At 37.6% G+C, this 27,496-nt stretch overlaps 4 protein-coding genes across 6 annotated transcripts in view; 2 read left to right on the forward strand and 2 right to left on the reverse strand.

Moving 5' to 3' along the window:
• Positions 1 to 203: 203 nt before the first annotated feature.
• Positions 204 to 5,052, forward strand: LOC147869988 (15-cis-zeta-carotene isomerase, chloroplastic-like). Of its 2 annotated transcripts, XM_087335580.1 has the most exons (6): positions 229 to 340; positions 1,961 to 2,123; positions 2,747 to 3,109; positions 3,573 to 3,719; positions 3,857 to 4,066; positions 4,588 to 5,052. In XM_087335580.1, exons 3-6 carry the CDS (start codon positions 2,762 to 2,764, stop codon positions 4,921 to 4,923), a joined length of 1,041 nt encoding a protein of 346 aa, XP_087191706.1. In that variant the 5' UTR covers positions 229 to 340; positions 1,961 to 2,123; positions 2,747 to 2,761; the 3' UTR covers positions 4,924 to 5,052. The 2 variants fall into 2 exon arrangements, with proteins under 2 accessions (XP_087191704.1, XP_087191706.1); XM_087335578.1 differs by lacking the exon at positions 1,961 to 2,123 and having other exon boundaries at positions 204 to 340.
• Positions 5,053 to 10,713: 5,661 nt separating this feature from the next.
• On the reverse strand, positions 10,714 to 17,779 carry LOC147869989 (pentatricopeptide repeat-containing protein At2g03880, mitochondrial-like). 2 transcript variants are annotated; one of them, XM_087335590.1, is made up of 4 exons: positions 17,633 to 17,779; positions 17,461 to 17,525; positions 16,041 to 16,179; positions 10,714 to 14,246 (listed from the first exon to the last, which is right to left on the reverse strand). In XM_087335590.1, the coding sequence occupies exons 1-4, from the start codon at positions 17,694 to 17,696 to the stop codon at positions 11,494 to 11,496; spliced, it is 3,021 nt and encodes a 1,006-aa protein (XP_087191716.1). In that variant the 5' UTR covers positions 17,697 to 17,779; the 3' UTR covers positions 10,714 to 11,493. The 2 variants fall into 2 exon arrangements, with proteins under 2 accessions (XP_087191716.1, XP_087191723.1); XM_087335597.1 differs by lacking the exons at positions 16,041 to 16,179; positions 17,461 to 17,525; positions 17,633 to 17,779 and adding an exon at positions 15,612 to 15,827.
• Positions 17,780 to 19,649: 1,870 nt separating this feature from the next.
• On the forward strand, positions 19,650 to 23,411 carry LOC147869990 (uncharacterized). The gene is made up of 5 exons (XM_087335610.1): positions 19,650 to 19,991; positions 20,559 to 20,859; positions 21,400 to 21,558; positions 22,014 to 22,312; positions 22,966 to 23,411. Exons 1-5 carry the CDS (start codon positions 19,794 to 19,796, stop codon positions 23,173 to 23,175), a joined length of 1,167 nt encoding a protein of 388 aa, XP_087191736.1. The 5' UTR covers positions 19,650 to 19,793; the 3' UTR covers positions 23,176 to 23,411.
• Positions 23,412 to 24,186: 775 nt separating this feature from the next.
• Positions 24,187 to 27,496, reverse strand: part of LOC147869991 (EH domain-containing protein 1-like) — a 5,016-nt gene continuing 1,706 nt past the window's right edge. Inside the window, exons 9-15 of the mRNA XM_087335622.1 lie at positions 27,403 to 27,452; positions 27,110 to 27,238; positions 26,300 to 26,551; positions 26,103 to 26,182; positions 25,702 to 25,828; positions 24,768 to 24,911; positions 24,187 to 24,605 (exon numbers count right to left, since the gene is read on the reverse strand). Coding sequence (XP_087191748.1) covers positions 24,417 to 24,605; positions 24,768 to 24,911; positions 25,702 to 25,828; positions 26,103 to 26,182; positions 26,300 to 26,551; positions 27,110 to 27,238; positions 27,403 to 27,452 — 971 coding nt within the window. The 3' untranslated portion in view covers positions 24,187 to 24,416. The remainder of the gene's footprint in view (positions 24,606 to 24,767; positions 24,912 to 25,701; positions 25,829 to 26,102; positions 26,183 to 26,299; positions 26,552 to 27,109; positions 27,239 to 27,402; positions 27,453 to 27,496) is intronic.

The raw sequence follows: 27,496 nt of genomic DNA on the forward strand, positions 1-27,496 counted from the left end.
CTCTCTCTCTCTCTCACACACACACACACACACACACACACTCTCTCTCTCTCTAACTCACACACACACACACACACACACGCTTGTGATCGATCGTCTCTAAATAGATAATGCAGATTTCTTTTTCCTCTCTCTATTATTAACATTATATTAATATATATACAGACACACACACACATATCTATATATAAATATTCTAAATTATTTTCCTCTCTCTTGGCTCGTCCCGGAGCACGCCATGGCTTCTCCCCTGTTGCTTCAGCATTCCTTCCTCAACAGACACACCAAGTCTTCTTCTGCGCATCGCAGCCACGTCCGCTTTCCTATGCGCACTCCCCAGGTACAAAAGGAATCTCTCTTTCTCTCTCTCTCTCTCTCTGTTGTGCATAGATAAGTTCGTTTAGGATGCGTTAGGAGTTAGGACTGGGTTCATGTATTGATACTTTAGGGTTATGGTTTAGTCTATGCATTGGGCTTTTAGGGCTAGGGTGCATGAATTGAGATTTTTCGATTAGGATTAGGTGCGTGCATTGAAGGTTTAGGGCTAGGGCCAGGTGCATGTAATGAGAGTTTAGGGTCTAATCCTACATCAGATTGATCCTTACGCCTGATGCTCAATGAAGTTAGGGTAAATTAGCATTTAGGATTGGGTTTTAGATTGTTTTAGGTTAGCTCAATATGCGGTGTTAGCTTAGCGTTTAGTCCCTGGTGCCATCTGAGGCAGCTATGCTCAAGGGATATATGGTTTAGGGCTAGATGTTGGGTCCTAGGTGAGAGGATGACATACTCAAGGCGATGCAAAGACCCGGTGATTGATGATGCCTCGTAACCACTCATTGATGCTAGTTGATAATCAGTGCCACGATTAATACTTTCTATGTCACTTCTTTCAAGGTGCCTTTTCATAGCTCTAGTTTATTCTGGGGGTTTCAGTTCCACATTGTGCAAAGAAAAGCTATCATATAAAATAAGATCATGACACTTCTTTTTGGGTGCTATAGATTTCTTAACTAAAAGATAACATATGAAATCTTTGGGGTGTCTTCTTTATGCCAGAGTTTTGGCCTCTTCACTAGATGTTACTGTAGTGTTTCCTTTGTGAATCATTGTTGGTTGCTGGTATTAATATATTAGAGCTCATTTTTTGTGCCTTTCTCTTAGCTTTTGCACATAAAAAATGTACTTTTGAAGGGAAATTGTGATTTACTTTTGACTTCTTTTGCTAGGTGTTCATAGAATCTATCAATGTGGATTGTGGTATTACTCAAGAGTTCAGGATAGAGCTCAGTCATTATGTCTAGCTCTGTGGTTTTATATAAATAAGAACTGTCATATGGAACCAAGTTGACTTTTTTCACATCTCATAGGCCACATAATCTCCTCCCCTTTTTGATGCTAATGTAACATTACTTGGTGTATGTAGAGTGTCGTATTATTCATACTAGAGCTCACTCATTATGCTTATAAGGGTTTAGGATTAAGTTTTGGAGGAGGCATGCATGTATGGCAGTTTTATAAATGACTGCCATGAAAATGTTGACATTTTTGGCGTCACATTGCCTATTGTTTCATGGTATGAGAGAGCCTTGCAAGGTGTTTATGTGGTTTGAACTTGGTTTACATTTGATTATATAAATGCTATCCTAGATGGCAGTGGCGCCTCTGAGAAATCGGACAAGCAGAGAATGCTTCCTGTATCTAGTTTTTTCCCCTCTTAGTACGGCATTGCTTGCTGGCTACAGAAAGACCAAGAGTGAAGGCGGGAGTTGAGCTTCCAATCTATGGGTTACAGGCAAAACGCTTGAATAACTAGGGTAAACCTCTTGTAAAAGTAATGCAATGAAGGGTAATTAGATGTAAAATGAAGAAATTTCGATTATGTTTTGAATAACATGCTTGGTTTTGAATGTAATGTTGTCATTGAACATTGAGAAATTGATTCATTTCTTTAAACTGCAAGGTCTGGAGCAATTTAGTGAACTAATGGTCAAGCTCAACTTGATTATCTTTTCCCAGTGTGCATTCTGGTTGGATGATGTTGGAAGTGTTTGATTGATTGGACATCTCCTTTACCCCATCATTTAGCTTGGCTTTCCATTTCCAATGTATTGCACAGCTAATAGGTATAGCTGATATTGCATTTATGCAGTACATTAAAATTTTAGTGATTGGAAGTGTTTTAAGACTTAAGTTTAAAGACTACCTCAATGTAAAATAGTTGGTTAGAACAAGGCATGCCTTTTACATAAGTGGGCCATGATGATATTTACCGAATTGTGTGGTGATGTGCAAGAGCACAACATATTATTATCTGATTTCTATCTAAGGTTTTGATTCAATGATCCTGTCCACACATTTCATTCTATTTTGTATATCTACCCTGTTGACTTGGCTTCCAATTAGGATCTTCTAAAGCTAATGATCTTATAGAAGAGATCCATGCTAATGATTATAATTGTTCAAGAGGTCTGTTTTTGGGTTAAATGGATAAAATATTAGTTCAGCCTTTTATAGGTGTAGGTGATTTCTTAGGCTGCGACAAGGTATGCAAACTTCATGTCCTCAACATGTTGTGAAGCAGTAGTAACATTGTGAGGCTGTTTAAAAGGATCACATTCCTTGGATCTTATTGTCCTATAAACAAACATTCATAAAAAAAACTCTATATAAACTTCCTTGAAATTTGGCATTCATTGTTGGAATCAGGATTCATAGGGAAATGACATTTTTTGGATATATTATTCAGGTTCTATGGAAGCAAATGCCATCCTTAAGAAAAGAAAAACTTTGCCTCAGTTTTGGCATGTACAAAATAAGGCATTATATGCAAAGATCTGATTCTGTAATATCAAATCCCATTAAAGCTTCAGAGAGTGGTTATGAAAAGGAAGAGTCTAGTAGAGTGGATCAATGTCTTGAGGAGTCCACTTTAGTTGGTGAAGATGCTGCCGTCTTTAAGCTCAGCAGTCAGAAGTTGTCCTCCTGGATATATTTTACTATTGTTCTTGGTGTTGTTCTGACGATCTTAAACTTTATTTGGATCGATCCAAGAACTGGCTATGGGAATGCTTTCATTCAAGCAATATCATCGTTATCCGATAACCATGAGGTATGTCAGAATAGTGTTTGTGAAATAATTTGCTTAATCGTAACGCTACTTCTAAAATGATCAAATTGTGTTGCACATGAGATCATTTGCTTAATTGTAACACGTACTTCTAAAATGAGCAAATTGTGTTGCACATGAGTTTCGATCATGTAGCAAAGCTCTTTTCGGTTGCCCCACCCTCAGAATGTTGATTCCATGTGCCCTATGCTGTATGATTATGTTATCATAATTATTCATGGAATTATGGGTGGTGTGAGGACAGAAGCATCTAATTTAATTAATTGAACTTTTTAAACTAGTGATTATGGGAAGATTTGGCTAATCCAAATGACAACCTTTTGTGATATCGTAACCCAAAATGTACGATACTCAAAATGATAATCTTTGACTTAATTTGTACTATATCGTATGCCATTTTCCTATTTTTGTAGTTTTTTAAGTGTTCTGGTACTCTGTTTTGCAGTTTGTAATGTTGATGATTCTTTTAGTCTTCGCCATTGTCCACAGTGGCCTGGCTAGTTTTCGTGACATTGGGGAGAAATTCATCGGTGAACGAGCTTTTCGAGTTCTTTTTGCGGGCATTTCCTTGCCTCTTGCTGTCTCGGCAGTGGTATATACCATAAAAAATGCATATTTGTACAAAAATTCAAGTTGTTTCTCAAGCATATGTGCATTCAGAAGAAAATTCACAGGCTCATGTTTTTTGTAGCTTTCTTTTGTTGTAACAGTACTGAAGTTGCTTCACAGGTATATTTCATTGATCATAGGTATGATGGTGTTCAGCTATGGCAAGTGCAAGGCATAACCGGCATGCACGAATTTGTATGGTTCACATCATTCATCTCTTTCTTCTTTCTCTATCCATCTACATTCAACTTGCTAGAGGTAGCTGCCGTGGACAAGCCGAAGATGCACATGTATGAGACCGGTATCATGAGGATTACAAGACATCCTCAGGCAAGTAAAGAAAACCATAAACTCTCATATTTCAAATTCTAAGCGTTTAATCTTCATCCCAAATGCTAGTGTATGGATAAATTTGTGAACATAAATTGTTTTGGTCTCCGAAATGGAGAACTCTCCACCAAGAATATATGTGAACATTTGATTAAGAATTGCCTTATTTGAAGGATGGCAATCCTAAACTCTAAATTCTAAACACCAAGTGAAGAGCAACCCTACGCAAAGAAATTATGGGCAATTACAACTGGCATTGCCTTATCGGAAGAATGTAAAGGCTTAAAACTGAACCCTAAAATGTAAATGCCAAAATATAAACCCCAAAATCTAAAACCTAAACTCTGAAGCCTGAAGCCTGAAAGCCTAAAACCCCAAACTTCAATATTTCAAATTCTAAACATTTCGACTTCAAAGAATGTGAATTACCAAGCCTTCACATAGGTAGTGAAGTCTGTGAAATGAAGAAACGATCATTTGAACATACATTGTCTTAATAAGACTTGGGTTTTTAAATGCAGATGGTGGGTCAATTTCTCTGGTGCCTTGCGCACACACTCTGGATTGGGAATTCCTTCATGTTGACTGCCTCGTTTGGCCTTCTAGCACATCATCTTTTTGGAGTGTGGAATGGTGACCGAAGGCTTGGTATTCGATATGGTGATGCTTTTGATATCGTTAAGGCACGGACGAGCATTGTACCTTTTGCGGCTATCTTAGATGGCCGGCAACAATTGCCAAAGGACTACTATAAGGAGTTTTTGAGGTTGCCTTACTTCACCATCTTTTTCTTGACCGTGGGTGCCTATTTTGCACATCCTCTCCTTCAGGCAGGCAGTTATCAACTTAATTGGTAGATAAAGAATTCTTTGAAGAAGTTAAAGCCCACACTGTATTTGTAAGAAAACCTTGAAATATGGTGAAAAGTTATCCCATTGTAGCTATGGTACTTTATATTGGAATCATTTCTTGAAAGTTAACTCCAAGTGCTTCTACATTGAGTGTTACTGTGAAAGTGCAATCATTCCTCCTTTGCGTAAGCTTTAACTTACTCCTTCAATAGCTATGGGTCCTATGCATGACACATGGCACATCCAAGAGGTTCTTGGGCCAACTTCCCCCGTGGGACTCATGGGCCCTAATTTGAATTTCTTACAACACAACCTTTTATTAACTCTCTAAACTACCTTTAGGATTAGGTGTCCTCCCATAGGAAATATCTTATCTTTATGAGCATGTGCATTAGGATATGCATTATGTGATTTAAATTATCATCCTTAAATATTGTTCCCAATAATTAGCTTGTTAAGAAAGGCTAGGAGTGCGTAAAATAAGTGAAAATATGAATTGGAAGAAAAGTTGGAAGAAAAATAAGATTGTTCAAGATGAAAACAAAATACACTTAGCTTAGTAGAGAAATTATTTGACATTACCATCACATCCTAATGCATTACTATTGGTTTACAAGATTCATCATAGGTTCCAAAGTATGAACGAAAGCAAGATACAACAATATATAAGCTATCTACGAAACCACCTATGATGTCCACATTCGATCCTATTATATGTTTATATAATGTCCATTATTACTATTGAGACTATAGAACTAAAAAGTAAACTTAGTGCGCGGGGTGTAAAATATAAAAAAAGATATGAAAATTGAATATAGCACTTTCAATTTTTGAGAAATTCCTATGGAAAGGATTTGCAACAATGCTGATTCATAAAGATAAATATGGGAATACTGGATGTTGCATATTGTATTTCATAAGCAACCAATCACTTTTTCTTTACTAGGGATTCACATATGTGCATCAAAAACATGCTTCAACTTTTAGGCATATTGTTCAACATAAGAGAGAGAAAGCACGAGTTACCATAAACCTGATCACCACATTGAGTAAATTAGAAAAAAACATGTATAAAATCTATCAAGATTGTGCATGTGTGTGTGTGTGTGCGAGCACCTGCACGTGCATGTACATAATTCAAGATAAGCATCAGAAGCTTTGTCACCTCTTAAAATTTTGTGGCGAGGACCAAATATGTCAAAAATCATTCTCCCTTACCTTCATCAAAGGCTTGTAATGATTTGCAATGTGGAAAAGCAACAAAATGTTTACGAGGCTTCGTGTAGCCTCATGCAAAAATGGCACAAAAGCGTAAAAGCAAAGGTAAATGATTGTTACAATTGTAAACATTTATGAAATTCCAATAAGTTTTGCACGTTTGAGTATTGTGGCTATTCTTGGTCCCTGAACATTGAGGGATGAGAAAAAATGGAGAATGATACATTATGTTGTTGTGGCTTGCACTTGATACGATGTACCATAACTCGACTTATGTTCCAATCCATTCTTTAAGCTATCATCCCACACAAAAAGGAAGGAAAGCAACAAGATAATGGACACCTTCTTTCTTTTTAACTTTTCTCTTTGTAAGGTGAGAAAATAATAGGCAACAAAGACAATGGGCAAAAAAAGTGTTAAAGTAAAGACATATTGGCAAAAAAGCTAAGCTACAAAATCCACTAATCTTATTTTGAGAAGATTTCGCTAGGAAAGGTGTGATAGTGTACTCATAGTCCTGTTATTCAGAAGCAATTGATCGTCATCCTAGGCATTATCTTTTTATAAAGCTCTCTCTCAATGGACCCCGACTAGTGAATTGGTACACCCGAGAGGAAACCGTTGCTATTGATGGAGCCCATGTGTTTCTAACTAGTACACAAAATAGTAGCTAATTTGGCTCTCGATGGGCCCTGCCCCAAAGAAGAATGTAGAGAGAGCATTGTAGATTTATGTAGCCATCCCTTGTCTGAACACGTCCTTTCATGGGCTCACTAAATTTACAACATGGTAATAAACCCATAGGTATATACATGAAAAGATGACTCTAGAAATGAATAGATAGAACCACCACATATACACATGTGTGTGTGGGTGTGTGGTGTTGGTTATGTTGCCATATATGCCAATTTAGAGTTGTCGATCTTGTTTGCGGAGGTATGGACGAAAATGCTCCATTGGATCGGCAAAAGGCGAAGGTTTGTTGGAGTGGAGTGGAATTAGAAGGGAGAAATATATATGGAGTAAGGCGCAATTCATGCCTTTCAAGACACAAAATAGGAATTGAAAGGTAAGAGTTGAAAAGTAGAGAGAGAGAGAGAGAGAGAGAGAGAGAGAGAGAGAGAGAGAATGGAAGGGAAAGGACCTTCCTTTATGTGCAATGCTTCTCCTTAAGAAGAAGAAGAATAAGAAGAATCAGAAGCAAAAGCCAAAGTTAGTTAGTTAAGCCACTTTGTGTGTGTGTGTGTGTGTGTGGTGTGTGTGAGAGAGAGATGAGTCGCTACAATAAGACTCTGTTTCAGCTTATCAAAGAGGAAGCAAGCAAGCAAGAACCCAGCAATGGATCCCAAACAATGAAGATCCCCCCCAATTGTATTCATAGCCATCAAGAAGAAGAAGAAAGAGAGAAAGATGAAGCAGATACTAATGAGTTTTCTCCACCTCTAACGCACTTAGGGAAGATAGTTAAGGATAGCCAGAGTTGCAATGGATGGTTGGAGTTGGGGAAGAATGGCAATGAGCTATATTTTTATTCAGACCAGAAGCAGCAGCAGCAGCACAAAGAAGCACAGGCTGAGGAATGTCTACCCCTCCTTCGATTCGGCCATGGCCGGCCTTGTTTACAAGACGGTGGGGAGCTGAGCCTCGAGACGGCTGCGAGGCTCGACATGATGGAGCTCCGACTGTTCCATGCTCGGATCGAGCGGGACACGGCCCTCACACATGTGCTCCACCTCCGGGCCGCGCTCGGAACGGCATGCCACGGCCTCCCCACGACAATCGACAGCTATTGCCCCTCCTCATCTAATGCACAAATCTTCACAGACCCGCATTGCTTCTACTCGATCGAACAAAGCCGATCGTCCGGCATACATCTCGGCTTCCACTCCGAAATGGCATGCCTGGATTGTGGTAGTGATCATGGTAGTGATCATTGCACCCCAAGGACAAGGACAAGGACAAGGACAAGGACGATGACAAGGACGAGGACGAGGACGACAACCACAACCACCACATCCAGCACAACCAAGACTAGTCCATTTAAATTCTATGCAGCACCATCATTCCAAGGAGCTACACCAGTTGTGTAGGTCTTGAATTTTTTGTGCAGGAGAATCCAACTCAATGTTAAAAAAACAAAACCAAAAACAAAAATTAAGGATCAAAGGATCACATATCCTTCATGTAAAAGGAGAAAAAGAAAGAAGACAAATAGTCAAATCCAAACAAGAATTTTATGTAAAGTGTCATCATCATCATCATCTCTTGCCAAAGTGATGGAAAATAAGATGTGTGAAGTGTGTTGTTGTTCCCTTTAGGATGTATAATCATGTGAAGAAAGTGTTTCTAAAGCAAGTCCCAATATGTGTGAATTGTAAAGTATTTGTCACTCGGTGGGACGTCCTATCGCTCATGTTTCTTTCTTCCTCTCCCATGTTTCTTTCTTCCTCTCCCATGACCGTAAATTATCGTCATCATCGTCTTCTTCTTCTTCTCTTGTACCAAATCCCAATGCCTGCCCATAAAGATTTGTATTCATGTACGTGTGTGTCTTTACTAATAACGTGAAAAGAAAAACATTTGGTTTAGAATTGCATTGTGAGCCCCTTTTGTACTCATCAGGAGCTAGTGTTGATCTAGGATCTATCATGAGGTAGAGTGTTGGGCCGGATGTTTTCACTACTCATATTTTCTACCAAAAGTGTTTCGAGTACGATGAATAATTCTCAAATATGTTCAAGGTTAGTGCTCCTCTTTATATGCAATGCCGAATGTGAGAGCCATGTTTGTATGGCAGTGTTCAGGAGAAAGACAATGTGCGCGACCACATCATGTGGACTTGGCATGATTACAATATATGAGTGGAAGAACGATGAATAAGTTAACGATGAATTTTTGTTTGGGTGCCACAATGTAAGAATATTGAAATAGGTGTACACTTTTTTTTATAAGAAAAATCATCGGTTGTAGGTTTTACAATAACTTTTTAGTGTGGGTGTCTCAAAGGGGGGGGGGATAACAAGGGCATTTGTGCAACTTTTCAAAAAAGAAGCATTCTACCATAGTATAGTGTTGTGTATCTACGCATAGGGATAATAAGGCCATTTGCAGTTTGTTGTATCCACTTGCAATCATGAAATGAAACATAATGGAACAAACTAATAAATTCGTGATGAAAACGCCAACAAGGTGCATACATTTCATACACAAATGAATAAGCCCAGTTACAATTACTATATCCTAAACCCTCTCAATTGTGATATTTTACTTTTAAATATTAACCAATATATTAAGACCATCTAACACTACCATCCACCTAATCTCTTCAAATGTTGGTTGTATGATACCAAACTTTCAAACTCGGGTCTTTAGGCAGTTGAATTTTGGTACATACACTTATCTAAACAAGGAAAGGTTGATCTTGGGATGTGAATCTCATGAATGTAAAAACACAATAAATTCCCTCTACAACCGAAGACAATACATTTTGTCAAAAATCTATTCTCATTTTTTGTCCATACAATAAACATAATCAACAAAGCTTTCTATGAAATCAATGGGGCTAAGTTCTAACCATGAGAATATACAATGGCTACATACATAGAGACATAACGCATAGAGAAATTTATATCGCAGTACGCCTCATAATTCCCAATATGTCCTGTACTCTTTTAGATTCTCAAAACACCTCGATTCTTCTTCTTCTTCTCTCTCTCTCTCTCTCTCTCTCTCTCTCTCTCTCTCTATACACACACACACACACATTTTCTCACACTCTCTAAAGTTTCTTTTGAGAATTATAGAGAGAACGAGAGTGTGTGTAAGCCCTAGGGTATATCAAGAGGTGTTTCATAAATTTGAATCTACAATTGGGGTATTCTATAAATTTTATGAAGATTTGGAGTATTGTACTTTGTCATGAAACCTATTGTTGCTCAAAGGATAATGTCCAAAGGAACTGCCATTTAGTGTAGTTATTTTTTCTTGATGAAATTTAGAACTTTTCTATTTCCGTTTCTCTTTTTTATTGCTTTGACTATGGATATATATATATGCACCTTATTTTCTCATCCTCTACTATGCAATGATCTCCATCATTTGTTGATTTGTTCCATCTCTTTCATCTTTCATTCCAACCTTCCACCAATTTTCAGCTCTTCTTCACAAAAACGAAAATCCTTTACTTCTTCATAGAGGTGTACGCAAATGGAATGTACAATAAAACTCAAACTTTCCTAGGTTTCAAATCATTTGCAGGTTATTATAGGTTGGCATTTCACAAAGTCAAGTTTTGGAATGCATGTGCAAGGTGAAAGTCAACTACATATATATATATATATATATTTGCAACGAGGGTCAACTATATGTATAATATATAAAGAGAGCAGAATTAATCAATGTGTAGATGTATATAATGCATTATTTTAGAAATACGCAATTTGCCTCAATGAGGCCATGTTAATAGTTTGATTAATGGTTATGATTAGAGCTGACAACACATTGTGTTGTGTGGGAAAAAAACTATAAACTTTTCTCAATGTTTTCTTAATATTTATTTTTAACAAATGTAGTGCATCGGATTATATGGATTGCTTCTCTCTCTCTCTCTCTCTCTCTCTCTTAGAGATCTGTTAGTTGTTTTTACCAATGAAATCATTGCTTGAAATATGGATTTAGGAAGTTGGTTTTATTTTTAACTTAAAAGTGCAGGAAGCACTAGTTCTGGATGGGGAAACTAGAGGGCATTGACATTTTCTGAGACTTAAACTTTGAGAAGATGGCATCGGGAAGCAAATCCTCCAACCTTACTGACCAAGCTCCATCTTCAGTATATGCAGACTTCAAGATCACTGGAGACCTGTTCTTGCAAAACCCAAACCCTCTTCTCGTATAGGGATAAAACCCTAGGGGTTAGCAACGTTTTACTTAACCATGCACCATGGCTAAAATCTCACTAATCCACCAGATGACCTTGTGGAATGAAGGGTTGAACGCCCAACTTTACTGAACAAGCTCCTCTTCAGTATATGCAGAGCTCAAGAGCACTGAGGACAGGTCCTTGCAAAAAACATTGTCAAGCAAGTCTGATCTGTGTTCTAGTTCTCCTAACAATCTTGCAAATCACATAACTAATTATGTATATGGAAAATGACCATATAAGCTTTTGCCATAATTTTGGCAAAGTTTCTGAAACATGAAGCTTTATGGATCAAAGGGAATGATGACTCTTCTGTGCTTCTGATAGCCAAATATCCTTTCAGCTGGGATATATAGATTACTGAAATTCCTTCTCACCAACTTCTATTTTATAGTCTGACTTTTTAAAGTTCCTTTAGCAAAACCGTCCTCATTCTTCCTTCATCGGTTTGAAGAGGTATTATGCACAAATGTTTGTTTATTTATGATTGTACATGAACACTCGCCATCTCGGAAACGGTGGACACAATATGAATCCGTGATTATGATCTCTCTCCTTTCAACTTTTGATGTGATGCTCGTACTCATATGGCAGTTTCTGCACACTCTAAGGTTCTTTGCAATCCTTATACTTGAACCCTGAGGACAATGAAGAAGCCCAAAAGCTATGGCTAATCTTTCGCAATGCCCACATAAAGCATCCTCCTTTGCTTGTTCTGATGTTGGATGCAAAATTACATCTAGATTTGGGCTATACCCTTCCTCTCTTGCTTGCATATCCAAAGACTTTACTTTTGCGAGAACCCCATAATTGCTAGGATGACTCCAGTCACCAACAGTAAAGACATGAACCTGTTTATTAATTTCAATAGACGCCTTTGCCAGTTTTTTCCTTAGGTTCCGTGCTTTCCTCAAATTTTCAACCTCTTTGGCTGCATCCACCATACCAGCTTCTGCATACAGAGTTGACATGAGTACATGCGCTGCAGCATTTCCCGGGTCCAAACACAAAATGCGATCATAACACCGTCTTGCTATATCCAAACGAAAACAATGGCTCCGACATGAGCTAAGTAATGATGTCCATCCTATTATGTTAGGCCCTAAGTGCATGCTTTCAAGCAAATCCTCTGCTTCATTCCAGTACCCACAATTACTAAGAAGGTCATTAAGTGTATTAAAATGTTCTATAGTGGGTGCAATACCATGGTCTGCTACCATTGATTTCAGATGGAAGACACCTTCCTTCAGCAACCCAGCATGAACACATGCTGAAAGAACGCACAGAAATGTTACTCCATCCGGAGTACACCCTTCCTTGAGCATTTCATCGAAATACTTCAATGCGCAATCATAGTTGTTGTCCTGAGCATATCCGGCTATCATGCTGCTCCACATTACATTATCATGGTTTGGTGTTCGTCTGAACACCATGCTTGCATCGGAAAGGCTCCCAGACTTCGCATACATATCTATAAGAGCGCAACCCACAAAACGATTTGATTCCCATCCTCTTTCAAGTATGTACACATGTATGTCTCTCCCGTATTCTAACGCCATTGTAGTGGAACAAGCTTTTAGTAGAAAGATAAAAGTGGAAGGTTCGGGTTCAATACTCTCCTGCTGCATCTGTTGGAATAAGGTCAGAGCCTCCTGACCCAAATCATTTCTAGCATGCCATCCTATAAGCACGCTCCATGTTGTAGCATCTTTCTTTGATAATCTGGAAAAAAGGATGAATGAATCATCAAGGCTACCACATTTGGGATACATATCAATAAGTGCATTGCCAATAAAAGTGTCAGATTCAAGCCCATCTCTTAATATATAGCAATGAATGAGGTGCAAATTCGAGAGATTTGCTGGGTCACAACATGCTTTCAAAATGGAGAGATACGTGCTTGAGTTGGGATTGATCCCTACTTGCTGCATTCTGTGGAAAATGTCCACAGCTTCCTGCGCTTTCCCAAAATCTGCATAGCCTCCAATCAATGCAGTCCAACAGACAATGTCTCGGTGTGGTAATCTGTTAAACACAGAATCAGCTTCGGAGAGGCTACCACACTTTGAATACATGTCAACAAGTGCATTACCGATACTGTTATCCAGTTCAATTCCACTTCTCATTATCTGACCATGAACTAGTCTGCCTTGTTGTAAGGCTGTAGATAAGGAGCATCCTTTTAAAATGCTGAGGTATGTCACTTGATTGGGTTCAAATTTTGCCTGACGCATTTCATCGAGAAGCTCAAAAGCTTTCTTACCATGACCAAGTTGTGCATAGCCCGATATCAATGCACTCCACATCGCAACATCCCAACATGGGGATTTGTTGAACATCACTTGTGCACTTTCAAGGCTTCCACATTTCACATACATATCAATTAGGGAGCAACCAACAGACATATCTAGCTCAAAACCACAATCAATTACATGGGTATGCATATCCATAGCTTTCCCCAAACTAAGGTTCCCAGAACATGCTTTAAGGATACACATGAATGATGACAGATCTAACTTTGGGCATTCCATTTGCATTTGTTCAAAAAGATTCAATGCATCTGTACTGTACCCCCATAATGCACAACCAGAAATAAAAATATTCCACATCACTACATCTCTATGTGGAGCTTGACTAAAGATGGCATAGGCATCTTGGAGCTCTCCACATTCAAGATAAATTTCTAGCAGTGTGCTGGCAATGTATAAATCAGCCTCACAACCCCTTTCAATAATGAGATTGTGAAATTTCCTTCCTTGCACTAATGCACCCAGATTAAGACAAGCTTTTAGAAGGGATGTGAAAAAGGTGGCATCCGGTTCAATTCCCTCATTTTGCATCTTCTCAAAAACTCCAAGTACCTCCATATCATACCCATGCTGGGTGTATCCTGCAACCAAGGTGCTCCACGTAACCAAACTTCTTTTATACAACTTTTCAAACAATGCATGTGCCATATCCAGGCTCCCACACTTAATATACATGTGGATAAGAGCATTTGCAATGATTGTATCATGTTCAAGCCCGCTTTGAATTATGCAATTGTGAGTCTTCTTTCCCTGCTCTAAAGCTCTGGTGCTTGTGCACGTTTTCAAAACACGGATAAATGTGAGCTTGTTTTCTTCAAGATCATCACCATAAATTGTAGGAAAACGTTCTGGAGCAGCTGCACCATGCTCATTATGCATGTAACCTGCAAATCAGTGTGTGTTCCATGTGAGAACTTTCTCAAACATATAATACATTAGACAAACATGTTCCTGAATGTTATTGCTAAATTGCAATCAAGCTTCGTAGTACTGATCATGGTGGTTATCCTTGGAACTTGTAGGGAATCTGATCATACATCACAGAGCACTCAGATATCTGTTATTCACAGGGAGACTGTCATACACCAGGGATAAACCTATAAAATAGCCTCTCAACATCATCCCAATCCAAAAGAATAGCATGTCAAACTTTAAGGATATTAAAATAAAAAATACATTAGGAACCTTCTCTCTAGTAGATACATAACAAGAGAAGAAGAATTCTACTTGCAATCAAGCTCCATTGTACTCAACATGGATATTATCGTCCGTATTTGTAGGGAATCCACAGAATCTTCCCATATTCAAACTCCATAGGGCATCTAGAATACTGATATAGCAATGGCTTCTTAGCGTGTCAAACTTTAAAGATGATAAAATAGAAAAGATACATGCAGAAACTTCACCTTGGAGGATATCTAACCATAGAAAGAGTATTTCACTCAATCAAGACCCATAGTCCTCATCATAGATTTCGTCCTTGGTACTTGTAGGATATCCAACGGAATCCTTTGTAATCAAACTCCATCAAAAATCCAGAAAAGATTGGATGAGAACCCAACAAGGAGTCTGCCATGCATAGTGGATGAACTTCAGAGTAATGGCCTCTCATTTATTTCTCTCTCAATAGGTGTCCAATAACCCACTTGTAAACCAATAAATTCTACCAAGAAGAAGATTTAATCAAATACATGAGAAGATTCTGGCACCATAATGATTGCACATCCATATCCTTGGCCAAGTCAAGGAGCTACCTGGTGGTCAGGACACTTGAATGTGCGATTAGTTATCACAACCTTAATTTGCTGGCCATTCCCAAATAATTGCAATTGGCTCTTTCATATCCACAAGAAGAAGAAAAAGTGGCTGCTTTTGTTTTAATGCAAAAAGCTAGAGACTATATTTTCTATATTTCAGAATGATACTTTCTTCTTTTCATGTCTATTGCTTGTGTCCACTACTCTTGTACCTACCTATCTGGGTTGCTTGTTACAGAATTCAACAAAAAGATTGTTTTCTATGAATCCCTAGTACATGGTGACTTCAAATTTATAAATACTATACGTGAATATAACCTTTTGGGTCATGTGCGTTTCAAAATCTGAGATTGTGGAATATACCAGAAACTTACTTTCATGTCGATATGTATAAATTTCACAAACACTTCAAAAGATGTACTCTTCACAAATTAAAAACTGCTAGAGGAAACTGAAGAAACTCAGTTTTTTATTTCTCTTACACAACTATACCTATTATTGGCAATCATTAGTGGTATTCCAGAAATTAAGGTCTCCATCAGTGTTTTGCTTTAGCATGTGACTAAGAAACTCTGCCAAGAGAGTATTAAATTTTTCCATGTTACCAGTTGCACCATCTCAAGTCCATAATATATAGTGAAAATTATATTTCAGTAACCAATCACAGCTGTCTGGAATAATACGCATGTCATCGTATCTTTAATTGCGTAAGTGATAGCATACGAATCAAGATGTGTTCTCATGTAGTATGATCAGGACATCATATATCCAAATGGGTATGTCCTGTGGAAATAGGCAGTTGCAATCATTGCTGTGAATCAATTCACTGATTCATCTTCTACACGTCAAACCCCACACAATTATATTTACAATGAGAAGAAATCAAATAAGACCATCATATGATAACAGATAGGTCTTTACCATTCAAATCTTTTTCCTGTTTGCATTCGTATTTCATAAGACCTCCAGATTCTATGGCATCAGCTTGCATCAAGAGAGGGCAATAATCGATAAATAATTTGACAATATCGTTCCCATTTTCAGAATGCAGAAAACCCTTCTGCAAAATCCATCAAGACGTTCTTACTAAAATGCAGATAGAATGCTTTTTTGAGAGGGGATAATCAAACCAACTTTTGGTGTTTTACGTAGTGCTCAACCTTTGAAAAAAGCAAACAAATCAATGAAATGTACAAAACAAAATGTAGAAATTGTTTTTAATGCCTTGCATCAAAAGTGTGTCCTTATAATCAAATAGCTGCTCACATTGAGCTGCTTAATACCTCTGTAAAATTGTCAAAGGGGACTAAACAAGACATTTGTTGTATATGCTTATTGACAAAGTGTGGTGATGAGCTTTCATTGGAATCCTGCCTGTTTTACGTGGATAATTAATGATATTCCCAAGGCCAATGAAGAGATGTTCCCATATACCTAGCCATTTTCTCCCAATGGAAGGGAATAACATACACAAGGCCAATGAATAGGACATTCAACCTACACCTTTTTCTTGTGTGGGTGGGAATGCTATGTCACGAACAAATCTAGTTCCAAAAAATGGAACGCGATAGAGAAATTCAAATACAATATGGTTGCATGTATCAACCAAACCTGTTTTTTTCGTATGAATGAGAGTGATATATTAAAGGCCAACTTGATGGGCTTTTGATCCAGTTCCAAAAATGGAACTCAATGCATATGGTCGTATGGTCACAAATAGAACAGGTTGCACACATCAACAATGCCCTTTCTCTTGCAAATGCAGAGATGATAGGCCGTAAGAGAACACAGAGAATCCAACGAAGGCCTTTTCTCACATGGGGAAGAATAGTATGTCCAAGGCTCAATTGCTTTACTACCAATTAGGTTCGAAGATGGGACATCCTACAGACAGTCAACCTTGTATCAAACCAACTCTTTTCAACAAGGATGGGGTACACAATCCCTGATGTTAATGAAAGGGAAAGAAAGCATATTTAAAACTTCCTTTACATTCAATGTATTTTAAATTGAAACACCGGGAATGATATGTCCAGCACCTATAAAGCATCTTTGAAAATTTTGATTCTCTGTTTTTCAGATTTAGTTCCAAATAAAAAATGGGTGGCAAATACAATTATCTAGTTCTATGAACTCCATGTAATGATATATTTGTCTACTTCCATGAACCAAATTCAGCTGCATACAGCATGAACTGACAACAATAATTGTATATTTCCATGGAACCAAAAACACGCGACAATTTGCTCTTTTACCGATGGAAAATAGATTCAACACTGAAGGAAACTAACTTCCTAGTCATATGTACCATATACACCGAAAGAGAGATAAACTGACGAACCTGATTAGAGCTGTGCACACCACCCATAGGAACTCCATAGCCGGAAACAGAGCAAAGCATCAAACCTGCGAGAAATAGAGTAAAAACAGAGAGAGAGAGACATGATGAGGAGAGAATAAAGTTTAGATTTTATGGTTATGAAATCTGGTAGTAGGACCTTCAATAGCCCCACCTTCATCTTTGTTGAAGTTCGGAGAGGAGAGAGCCATGGCTGGTTGGAGTTGCAGCAAATCCATTTGGAGAAGACAGAAAGAAAGAAATAAAGAATGAGAACGTAAAGGAGGTGGGAGGGAAAGAGTTCCTGCAAAACATTCATGGACGGATTATGTATGTGTGATTTTGAGCAGAATGAAAGACAACAAAAAGAAAAATCGCCCAACAGAATATTGCATAAACACAATAACCTCAATTACCTAAGGTAATCAAACACTACCAAATTGGTGCATGGCATCCTCCTCAATCTTTGTTCTGTACACTGCCTTCTACCAATTGTTCTATACCATGGCATAAAGTATTATCTCCAAGAAAAGGAAGATTTTTCCATCCATGGAGTTGCCTTCCTACTAAAGTTCGAAACCCATCCACTACCAAATTGTGTGCATTCGAAGACGGCCGAAAATAGTTGAATGATGAATACACTCGTCACACTTGCATAATGTGTGTGATCCAATCGATTCCGTGTGGATGATCTATATCGTGGAATTTGAAAGGTATAGTGCGGATTTTCATACCTTAATTGTTTGGTTATCCACGGGCTTTTTGTGAAGGTGCATAAGGTGGCCCAATGTACCACATCTAGAGGAATGAACCATAAACAATCCCAAATATAGTTAGAATTTAGCACCATAATTGCCTCATTTTCCTCTATTTTTGAATTCAACCATTTGGGTGTCTGGAGGCCATTAGTATTCCAAATCCAGAGCATTCATAATTAATAGTGACGGTGCATTTTAGCTTTTGCATCCACTATCCCTTCCCCAACTATGTATTTCATGTTGTCTAATAGACCAAACAAATGAAAGCTTTGGATTCCACCTCAGCCCAAATTGGGCATTATTGCTTCCAGGTGTCTTGAAACTTAGGTAATTGCTCAACATGGGACTATACACACCAAGGTGTTATTGAAAAAGATAGCAAAGCGGAACCCAATGTGATTTTGTTATGGTTGTCACACATGCCATTTAGCCCCCTTGGTGGATGTGGGCAATAATTAATGTATTGTAGATCATATCAATTGATGTACATGTCTCCCTAACATATGGATTGAGGTTGAGAAAGTGAAAGAAATCTAGGTTCTCTTCCCTCTCTATCGTTTTTTTATTCATAAATGTATTTGTATCAATATATCAAAATTAACACAACACATGATTGACACACTCACAACTCGAGAGCAATTTTGGTTCTCCTATGGTGGCAATAGGCTAGAGGTTTCCAATATAAAAAATGCCACAACGAATTATCTGTCAATCTCCTCTTATGTTTTTGCATTCCCACTTGAGCACAGACAACGAATGTTTTGCATATTCAAAGCATACACATATGATACACCCTAATTAGTCAAGCATCGCAACACAACTTCAATGCACTCTCTGAAGGGGACCATTTTGTGGAAACACCCATTGGAAAGTGGTTTTTAACCTCCATGTTATAGATGCCCACGCTGCAAATATACCTCCAGAATTGATCTAGTCACCGGGCAAGTGATAAATATCGGTGCACCATGTCCCAACAACCACTAACAATATTTCTCTTCCTCGATGCACTCACTGTTCATGGCTACTCCCCTCCATGCTTGCCTTCTACCAAAACTCTCCAGATAAAGACCCAAGCACGAAAACGAAAGACGAGATCTCGTGCATCCTTACGCTATTAATGCACCTGGAAGGCATGCTAAAACCCCATCCCCTGATATCCATTCTTGTCAAAAGAGTCTGTTTGCCGGAAATCTCCGGTCAATCGACTTCCACATTCAGGTGCTAATTGCGATGCTCCCTCGGACTTTTGGTTCACACTCATTCTATATACCTCACTCTCCCCTTCTTTCCTCTCTATCTCTCTCTGTCTCTTCCTTGCCTCTCTATCTCACTCTTTTTTCTTCTTCTTCTTCTTCTTCTAACTTCTAAGGTTTCCTCTTATCTATGAAGGAATCTCTCTCTCTCTCTCTCTCTCTCTCTCTTCGCCTTGGGCGATCAATAAAAGTTCCTGCTTTTCCTCTGTCCCCTGTTTGTTAAAACCCTTCTTCTTCTTCGGCATCACCACATAGACCGACCACCACCATTAACGTCATCAATCGACCGGCAGTATAATCATACACATAATCCGATACAAAAGCCATGGCCACCAACCGCATGGTCTCCATAGGCCAAGATCTTCTGCTGTATGTGGCCAGTGCCGCACTGAGCTGTGTGGTCCTCTTTGTCGGCCTTCGACACCTCGACCCAAACCGCGGTCATGAGAAGAAAGCCGCCCAGCGGAAGAAGGAGATTGCCAAACGCCTCGGCCGGCCCCTCATCCAAACCAACGTCTACGAGGTTAGTTCAGGTTTTCATCTTTTATTTCTTTAATATTTTAATTATCTCTTTAACTTCAATATATCTATATGCAAACATATATTATTCCATTTTTGTTATATTTTCAGGTATTTCATATTGTTATGTATTCATGTATTTTTTGCTACTTTGTCTCAAATTTTTTTATTTCTATACATATACATATACATATAATAATCCTTTCGGTTTCGATATCAGTTGCGCATAACAAATGTATGTGAGCTTAGGCTTTGAATATATGCATTTCTTCATGTTCTTATAAATTTTGTTTATTTTCTTATAAATTTCCTTCTAGATTTTTATAACCAATTTATATGCCTTCTCTCTATTTTTATTTTTGTATCTTACTTTTCAGTTTTGTTTGATGTAGAAATAGTGACAAGCCACTTCTTCCAGTTTGATTAACTCCACTTGATTTTGGATGATTAAGGCCACTTGATGTAGCCTTATATTTGTAGTCAATCTTGCTGTTTATCTTATAAAAATCTTCTCTTATGTTTTTGCCTATCAGTGAGTATTCATGATGATATGGTGGTATATTATTCATAGGACATGATCGCATGTGATGTCATCAACCCCGACGACATAGATGTGACTTTCGAGACAATTGGGGGGTTGAATGCAGTGAAGGAGGCTCTTCATGAGCTCGTCATCCTTCCGCTCCGGCGGCCGGATTTATTCACCCATGGAAAACTTCTGGGTCCTCAGAAAGGTGTTCTACTCTTTGGCCCTCCTGGCACTGGCAAGACTCTTCTTGCCAAAGCTATCGCGAAAGAGTCTGGCGCCGTGTTTATCAATGTGAAGATTGCTACACTGATGAGCAAGTGGTTTGGTGATGCACAAAAACTTGGTATGTGTAATGGGAGCTTATGTTTCATGATTAGTTCTAACCTGGGACCGTAGGGAGAACATTGGGAACTGTTTTATAGCTCAATATATTTCTCTAAAGAATTTTGGAAAGAGTCTCCCCTTTTGCAATGTTGGTCCCATTTTCTTATTTTATGTTTTTCAAGTTTATAACCTATATATTCACCAACCATTTATATCTAGCAAGGCCAAGAGTTTCTTGATTTTTTTTACCTGGAATGTGGGTATGAACATAGCATTAAATGAGGAAAATCAATCGATGTAGACTGCCAGTATATTTAACGTATCTACCAGGATACTCTTCTGTTTAAAAAACTGTCCAAATTCCTTCCATCTTGTAAAAATTTCTGAACACCCCTCAAATCCTTTAAAATGAGCAAACCACCCCTCCATCTTTTATGAGCTGGGGCTTTTATTGATGTTTTTTCCTTTAAAATAAATCTACCTGGAACAATGGTCTCCTATTTTGTTGTGGGTCTGCAGATTGCTGGAGTAAGATATATACTTATTCTTTTTTTTGCAGTGACAGCTGTGTTCACGTTGGCCTACAAGCTTCAGCCATCTATCATATTTGTCGATGAAGTTGATAGCTTTTTAGGACAACGGAGAGCAACTGAGCATGAAGCAGTTACAAATATGAAGACGGAGTTCATGGCATTGTGGGATGGGTTCACAACTGACCGTAAGTATCAAAATTACATGGTTCAAAAGTTACATGTATTTATTAAGTTTACCTATCTTATTTCCAAAAAAATATGTGCTTTTATCTTACATGTATTTATTATTCAAAAATAGCAATGTTATCAGTTTGCTCCTAAAAGAAAAGCCTCACACATTGTCAACTGTTATTTTTTCCTCTCCACAAAACGAAACGTATGATAATCACAACTTCAAATCCATTATGCAAGGCTTGAGCCCACAGCCTTTTTGCTTCAAACCACAAGCATTACCACTATATACGGTGAAGTTTCTCTATTTGAACCTTTGAATTTTAGAAGACTTTAGGAGTATTCTCGTAAATACCGAGTAAAGATAGGATCAAAGGTATTTAGGATAATGCTTTCTTTAGCACATAAGTCTTGCTGGTATATTGCTCGTGGATATATGTGAATATATTTTTACATCCTTTTTTTGCAGAAAATGCTCGTGTTATGGTATTGGCTGCAACAAACAGGCCATGGGAGCTAGATGAGGCAATCTTGAGGAGATTACCGAGAGCATTTGAAGTTGGCATGCCAGATGAGAAGCAGAGAGCTAGCATCTTGCGTGTTATTCTTAAAGATGAGGAAGTGGAGGCTTCCCTTGATTTTGATCATCTAGCAAGGTTGTGTGAAGGTTACAGTGGTTCTGATTTAACCGAGCTTTGCAAACAGGCAGCATTTCTCCCCATCAGGGATTTGTTGGCTCAGGAGAAGAGTGGCAATTGTACATCTCAGGTTTCCTTTCTATTCTTGAATACAAAAAATTTCGCATTAGCTAGTTTTCTTCCTTCTTTTGCTGTTTCTTTCTGTGTTCTGAGCTCGTCTCCATTAAACTTCCGCCCTTCTTTTTTTCATTTTTCTGCAAAATCAGAGCTCCAAGGTTTGCAGCCAACCTCCCCTCTTTCAGTGTAGGCTCATTCTTTTTTATCTGAAATCATGTTGGGATATGGGCCACCTTTCAAGACTAAGCACATTTGGAACTCCGTTATAGATTGCGATTAATGATGCAAATTTTTGAGAAAATACACTTTCTGAGCCCCGTAACTCATGTAACATTCCACCAGGGACTGATATATCAATATGAAGCAGTCATCGAGCCCAACAACCCTCTAGTAAGCGACCCAACTTTCACTAATCCCACAGCTATCCCCAAAAACAACCTGTTCATGTTCGAATTCTCTTCAAGAGACTATAAAGCATGCATTTTTTTGTTGATATGCCATAAATTTGGGTGCAATCTTTCAAAATATTCACAATATTTAGCTGTTCTTTTGTTGAATATCTTTGAGAGCTCTTTATTTTATTGAAAATTGTTCAACTCCTTGCATAGTTTCGGTTTGTACATCGTTCAATGTCTCTCATGTCAGTCTTATACTTTGTGACTCTAGATCCCGAGGGCATTGAAACAGTCAGACTTTGAGATGGTGTTAGCTACTTCCCAGACATCAAAAGTTGCAGCAATGGAATACAATGATCGGAGGTCACAAAATGATCGGGCGAGAACCGGAGATCAGATGGATATAAATATGGCCGATTTTTTCAAGCTGATTGCTCTCTCTGTAGCCAATAGCAATAGGAGGAATGGATCGGAAACATAGAGAGAGATTTTTGTATGTGAAAATATTAATTTTATTGCATAATGTTTCTTCTTTGGTGAGATGGATGGATGTGAGGCTATATCTGTCTCCCAACTAACTCTAGAAATGCATCACGATGCTTTAAAAAAGCAAGAACTTTGCTGTTTACTTCATTAGCAGTGGGGAGGAAGGTTTGGTCTGCCGAACAATTATATATTACATTTGTTTTCCCATAATTTTATCATGGTGTTAATTGAGGTATCTAACATTTAAGGTTTATTTGTCAAGTAATCTCTCTTCAGACAACTATCTCACGATGTTATTTGAAAAGTTCTCATTATTATTGTTCGATGGTCAACAAGATTTTAGAGAGATGAAGTGTTTGTATGAATTTTTTGATCTATTTGATCTTTGCTGAATGTTTTTTTCTCTTACCATTTCCATATTAAATTTTTTAGATTGAATTGTTCTTGTTTTTTCTTAATAATATGCAGTGTGACAAATAATAACGTTTTTATCAATGAGATATCAGTTGTTCATAAGTGAATAATTCATTTTAAGATCTGGTAGGGTTTAGGCTTTAGGCTTTTATAGAGAGTAATGACTCTAGCTATAATAAGGTTTGGTGAATGTCGTTGCATTTGATAATAAGACTTCACTTTAGCTATCCAAGTAACATTGTTGATTTCGTACTTTGAATTTTGGTGATTCAGTGGTTGATTCCACTGCTGTAGCCTGTAACCGTATAATCTCAACACTCACTGAAAGCAACTGATTTGTATCGAAAGTTTTGATGACACGTAATTACTGTGCATCTGGTTTATAGATTTGCCATCTTGAATATAATTTGCTTTTTTGCACACATTGACATTTGGCTATTTTAATTAACAAAATTATTGGGGGTTTGACTTTCAATCGGAGTTAGTTGTGGTAAAGAATGGCACAAAGATTAAGATTACTGGTCTTGAGAAAAAACTTTATTTGAATTTGACTATTTTCCTTTGCCTTTCTATCAGAGCAAGTTGAGTTAAAGAAAAGCATGAAAATTACTGGTCTTAAGAGAAACTTTATTTGAATTTGTTGTAAGTGGAACACATTTCCATTTTATGCTGAACATGACACGTGCCCAAATATTGTATATACTTGTAAAAAAACTTAGCCAGGAGGTTGATGAATTCGTTTATTAAGGCCATTCATTTTCATATATGGGAGGTTAATGTGTGCTTTTCATGGCATGTATATCCAGTGCTTTGTAATATTGTCTAGATGCCATAAGGGTTGCTGAATTTTTTCATTAGATTGGGGAGGTCATTATTGAGCATCTCGTCTATGGCTAGGATTGCCTCGGGTTTGAGATTCTCAAACTTGTCTATGTTACACCTTGAGAGGACATCTTTGTAATGATCGACATCAGGCAAATCTCCAACCGTAAAACGGTACTGTATTTGAACCTGGCATAAAAAGAAAGCAAGTAAGACACATCATAGGTCAAACCCTTTGCCTTGTACATACATTTGGTCACTCTCATGACTCCATATTAGAGAAAAAAACTTTCTCATAGTTGCAAATTAAAACTTATTTTCATCATAATGCTGGTGTGGTCAGGTAAACACCTTTTTGAACTCTTCCTCCAGGTTTTCTATCAGCCGTTGTTGTGCCCTTTTCTTACCAAAGATAGCTGGCATCTCCTTCTTGAAGTGGTCAAGCAAGTACACATGAATCTTTGCCGCACGTACTCGTTTTACAAACTCGTGTATCTTGAATATCAGAAATGGACATAAATTTTCATACATATAGGAATAGTTATGCATTCCATATATTCTACATGTAGAAATGCATGTATATACATGCATACACATGTAGAAGCATATGAAAATAGCCCTCATAGATCAGGAAATATCGACAATGCCCAATACATTATAACATCACAATATGCTTTGTTCAAAACGAACATGTAATAAATAAAAATTTCCCTTATATTATTATTAAGGATGCTTATGTTCTAATTATTATGATGCTAAATATTCTTCTTTATTAATCATGTGATATTATTAATTGGCAGGTTTAATTTTTATTAATATTTACTGAAGCAAGCTATGCAATTACAATGCTTGATATTCTTATTGATTGAATTATGAGATCACATTAATTGGCCTGCTTTATATTTTTTATTGATATTTTGATCGAAGCATACAATCTAATTACAATGCACTGGAATATTCTCATTAGGATGCTTGTTATTCTCACTAACATAGCAGTGCTTTGCATTTAGATTGATCTTTTGATCCAAACATTACAATCCAATTATAATTCTTCACATCCTAATCAGGATAAGTCTTGATCATTTTGAATCATACACTTATATTGTTTCTTCAACTTTCAATTGAGGATATGCTTTTACTAGGTGATAAACTAACTTCATATGCTTCGTTTTGACCAGAGGCTGATATTATTGAAAATATGAGGGGCATTTTTTTTATATCATGCGCATACATGAGAGGTATTTTTTATATTTTCCCTACATATGAAGGACACTGGAACAGTTACCATCTGATCGCATGACTTCCTTGGAATGTCCTTCAAGTCTGCAAGCAGGCTTGCTTGTTCTGGCTCGAGGAGCTCCTTTCCAATCGAGCTTCGTATATCTTCATTTATTGCATTGTCACTAAAGGATCTGATAAACGAACAATAATTGAATTCACGAACTTATTTATTTTTCATTACAGGATCTAATAGATGAGCAGAATGCAAAACAGTGCATCATTGCAATAAAACTTTTTTATGTTTTACCTTATGGAAGAAAAAAGAAACAAAATTATAGGATCTAACATGTGAAGCGGTGCATTTATTGAAAAAATGGATAGCCAGACCACTTTTAAGTTTGAAATTATAGAAGAAGAGATTGCATAAAATTTAAATAAAGAAATATACTTCTAGTGATATCCTACCCCACATAAACACGGAAAACCTCTGGTGTTTTCAAAACTTTGCCAAGATACCACATTAGAGCTCCATAAACCCTCATCAACTGTTGAGAATAACAAAACTTAATCAGCAAAAACAGATTTTTGCAGCCTGGGTCAGGAAATCAACTTTCAGCACTGAACTCACAGTTCAGAGAAATAGAAACTGTTTTTCTTGTTACCTGAAGTGTGTTTACTTCATCCACTCTGTTAAGAACAATCCTTATCTTGTCTTCATGACCACGGAGTGATAAGATAACACGCTTAAGTTCATCACTAATGTCAAGCTTGTGAGGATCGAAAAATAGCAGAATTAAGTTGCATTTAGCTGCAAACCATTCTGTGACTCCGGTGAAATCGTAATTGCGGTTAATCCGTTGCTTCTCCCCCGATAGAATGCCTGGGGTATCAATAAATGATATCTGCTCTAACAACTGCAAATAAAAATAATTTCATCATGAAAAAAAAGCCTTTTTGTAAATCCTCATAGTTTAAGGCATCTAGTCTGCAATCAAATAACAACATATTTGCTATAAAAGTAAGCATATTTTTACAGGGGTGATTTGAGTGTTCCTAGAATTTTAAACTCTGTTCCATTTGGTGTTTAAGGCAAAAGCCCAAAGCAAAAAGGTTATGGGTAGGCCTTTTCCCCCTCCCTAAAAAACCAACACATGATCAAACATATTTGACCACACACATGATCATATCAGAACACCCCGTAGATCTTTTTCTTCATTTTTCTCCCCCAAATGAAAATGGTGATGAAATGAATATTTCCAAGAGGTATATAATATTGCAATCATCAAAACCATCTAACATGATCACATGCATTCGTCAAAGCTTGATGAGATAGTCCTAAAATTTCAAACACGTACAATATATGCGTTCACCTGAATAAATTACAGATTTTTCGTTTTTAAGCAAACACTTGGTCATGGCTATTGAGGTAATAATAATAATAAGGCACATAATAATAATTAAAAGGCACATACAGGATGATGCATTTGAGAGCATTGAAACTTGGATAGAAAAGCCGATCCAAACTTTGTGAGCCCAGTGAATGGCATATTTGCCTGTATCACCATAGTATTTCCTGGTATCGTGCGACTATCAGAGCCATTCTGTGGGCATGAAATAAGTAAATGTTAGTTGCATCAATTGCCCTGTATGACAAATATAGTGATCATTCCATGAACAGCATTTTCTACACTGGCATAAGAATAGTTGCACCATTATAGAACTTAATCAATAGACATAGCACACATCGAGCAAGAACGCTCTATACCATGACGATAGTAAAACAGTCTGTGGTTGGTTCTGGTCCAATATGAGCTCCTGAATGACAAAAATAGGTGACATAAGCATTAGCTCTGTGAAAG

The sequence above is a fragment of the Azolla caroliniana genome, unplaced genomic scaffold (assembly GCF_043228905.1).
Source record: "Azolla caroliniana isolate FFs.n. ecotype wild unplaced genomic scaffold, voAzoCaro1.0.p SCAF_1, whole genome shotgun sequence".
In the NCBI taxonomy this organism is placed as follows: Eukaryota; Viridiplantae; Streptophyta; class Polypodiopsida; order Salviniales; family Salviniaceae; genus Azolla; species Azolla caroliniana.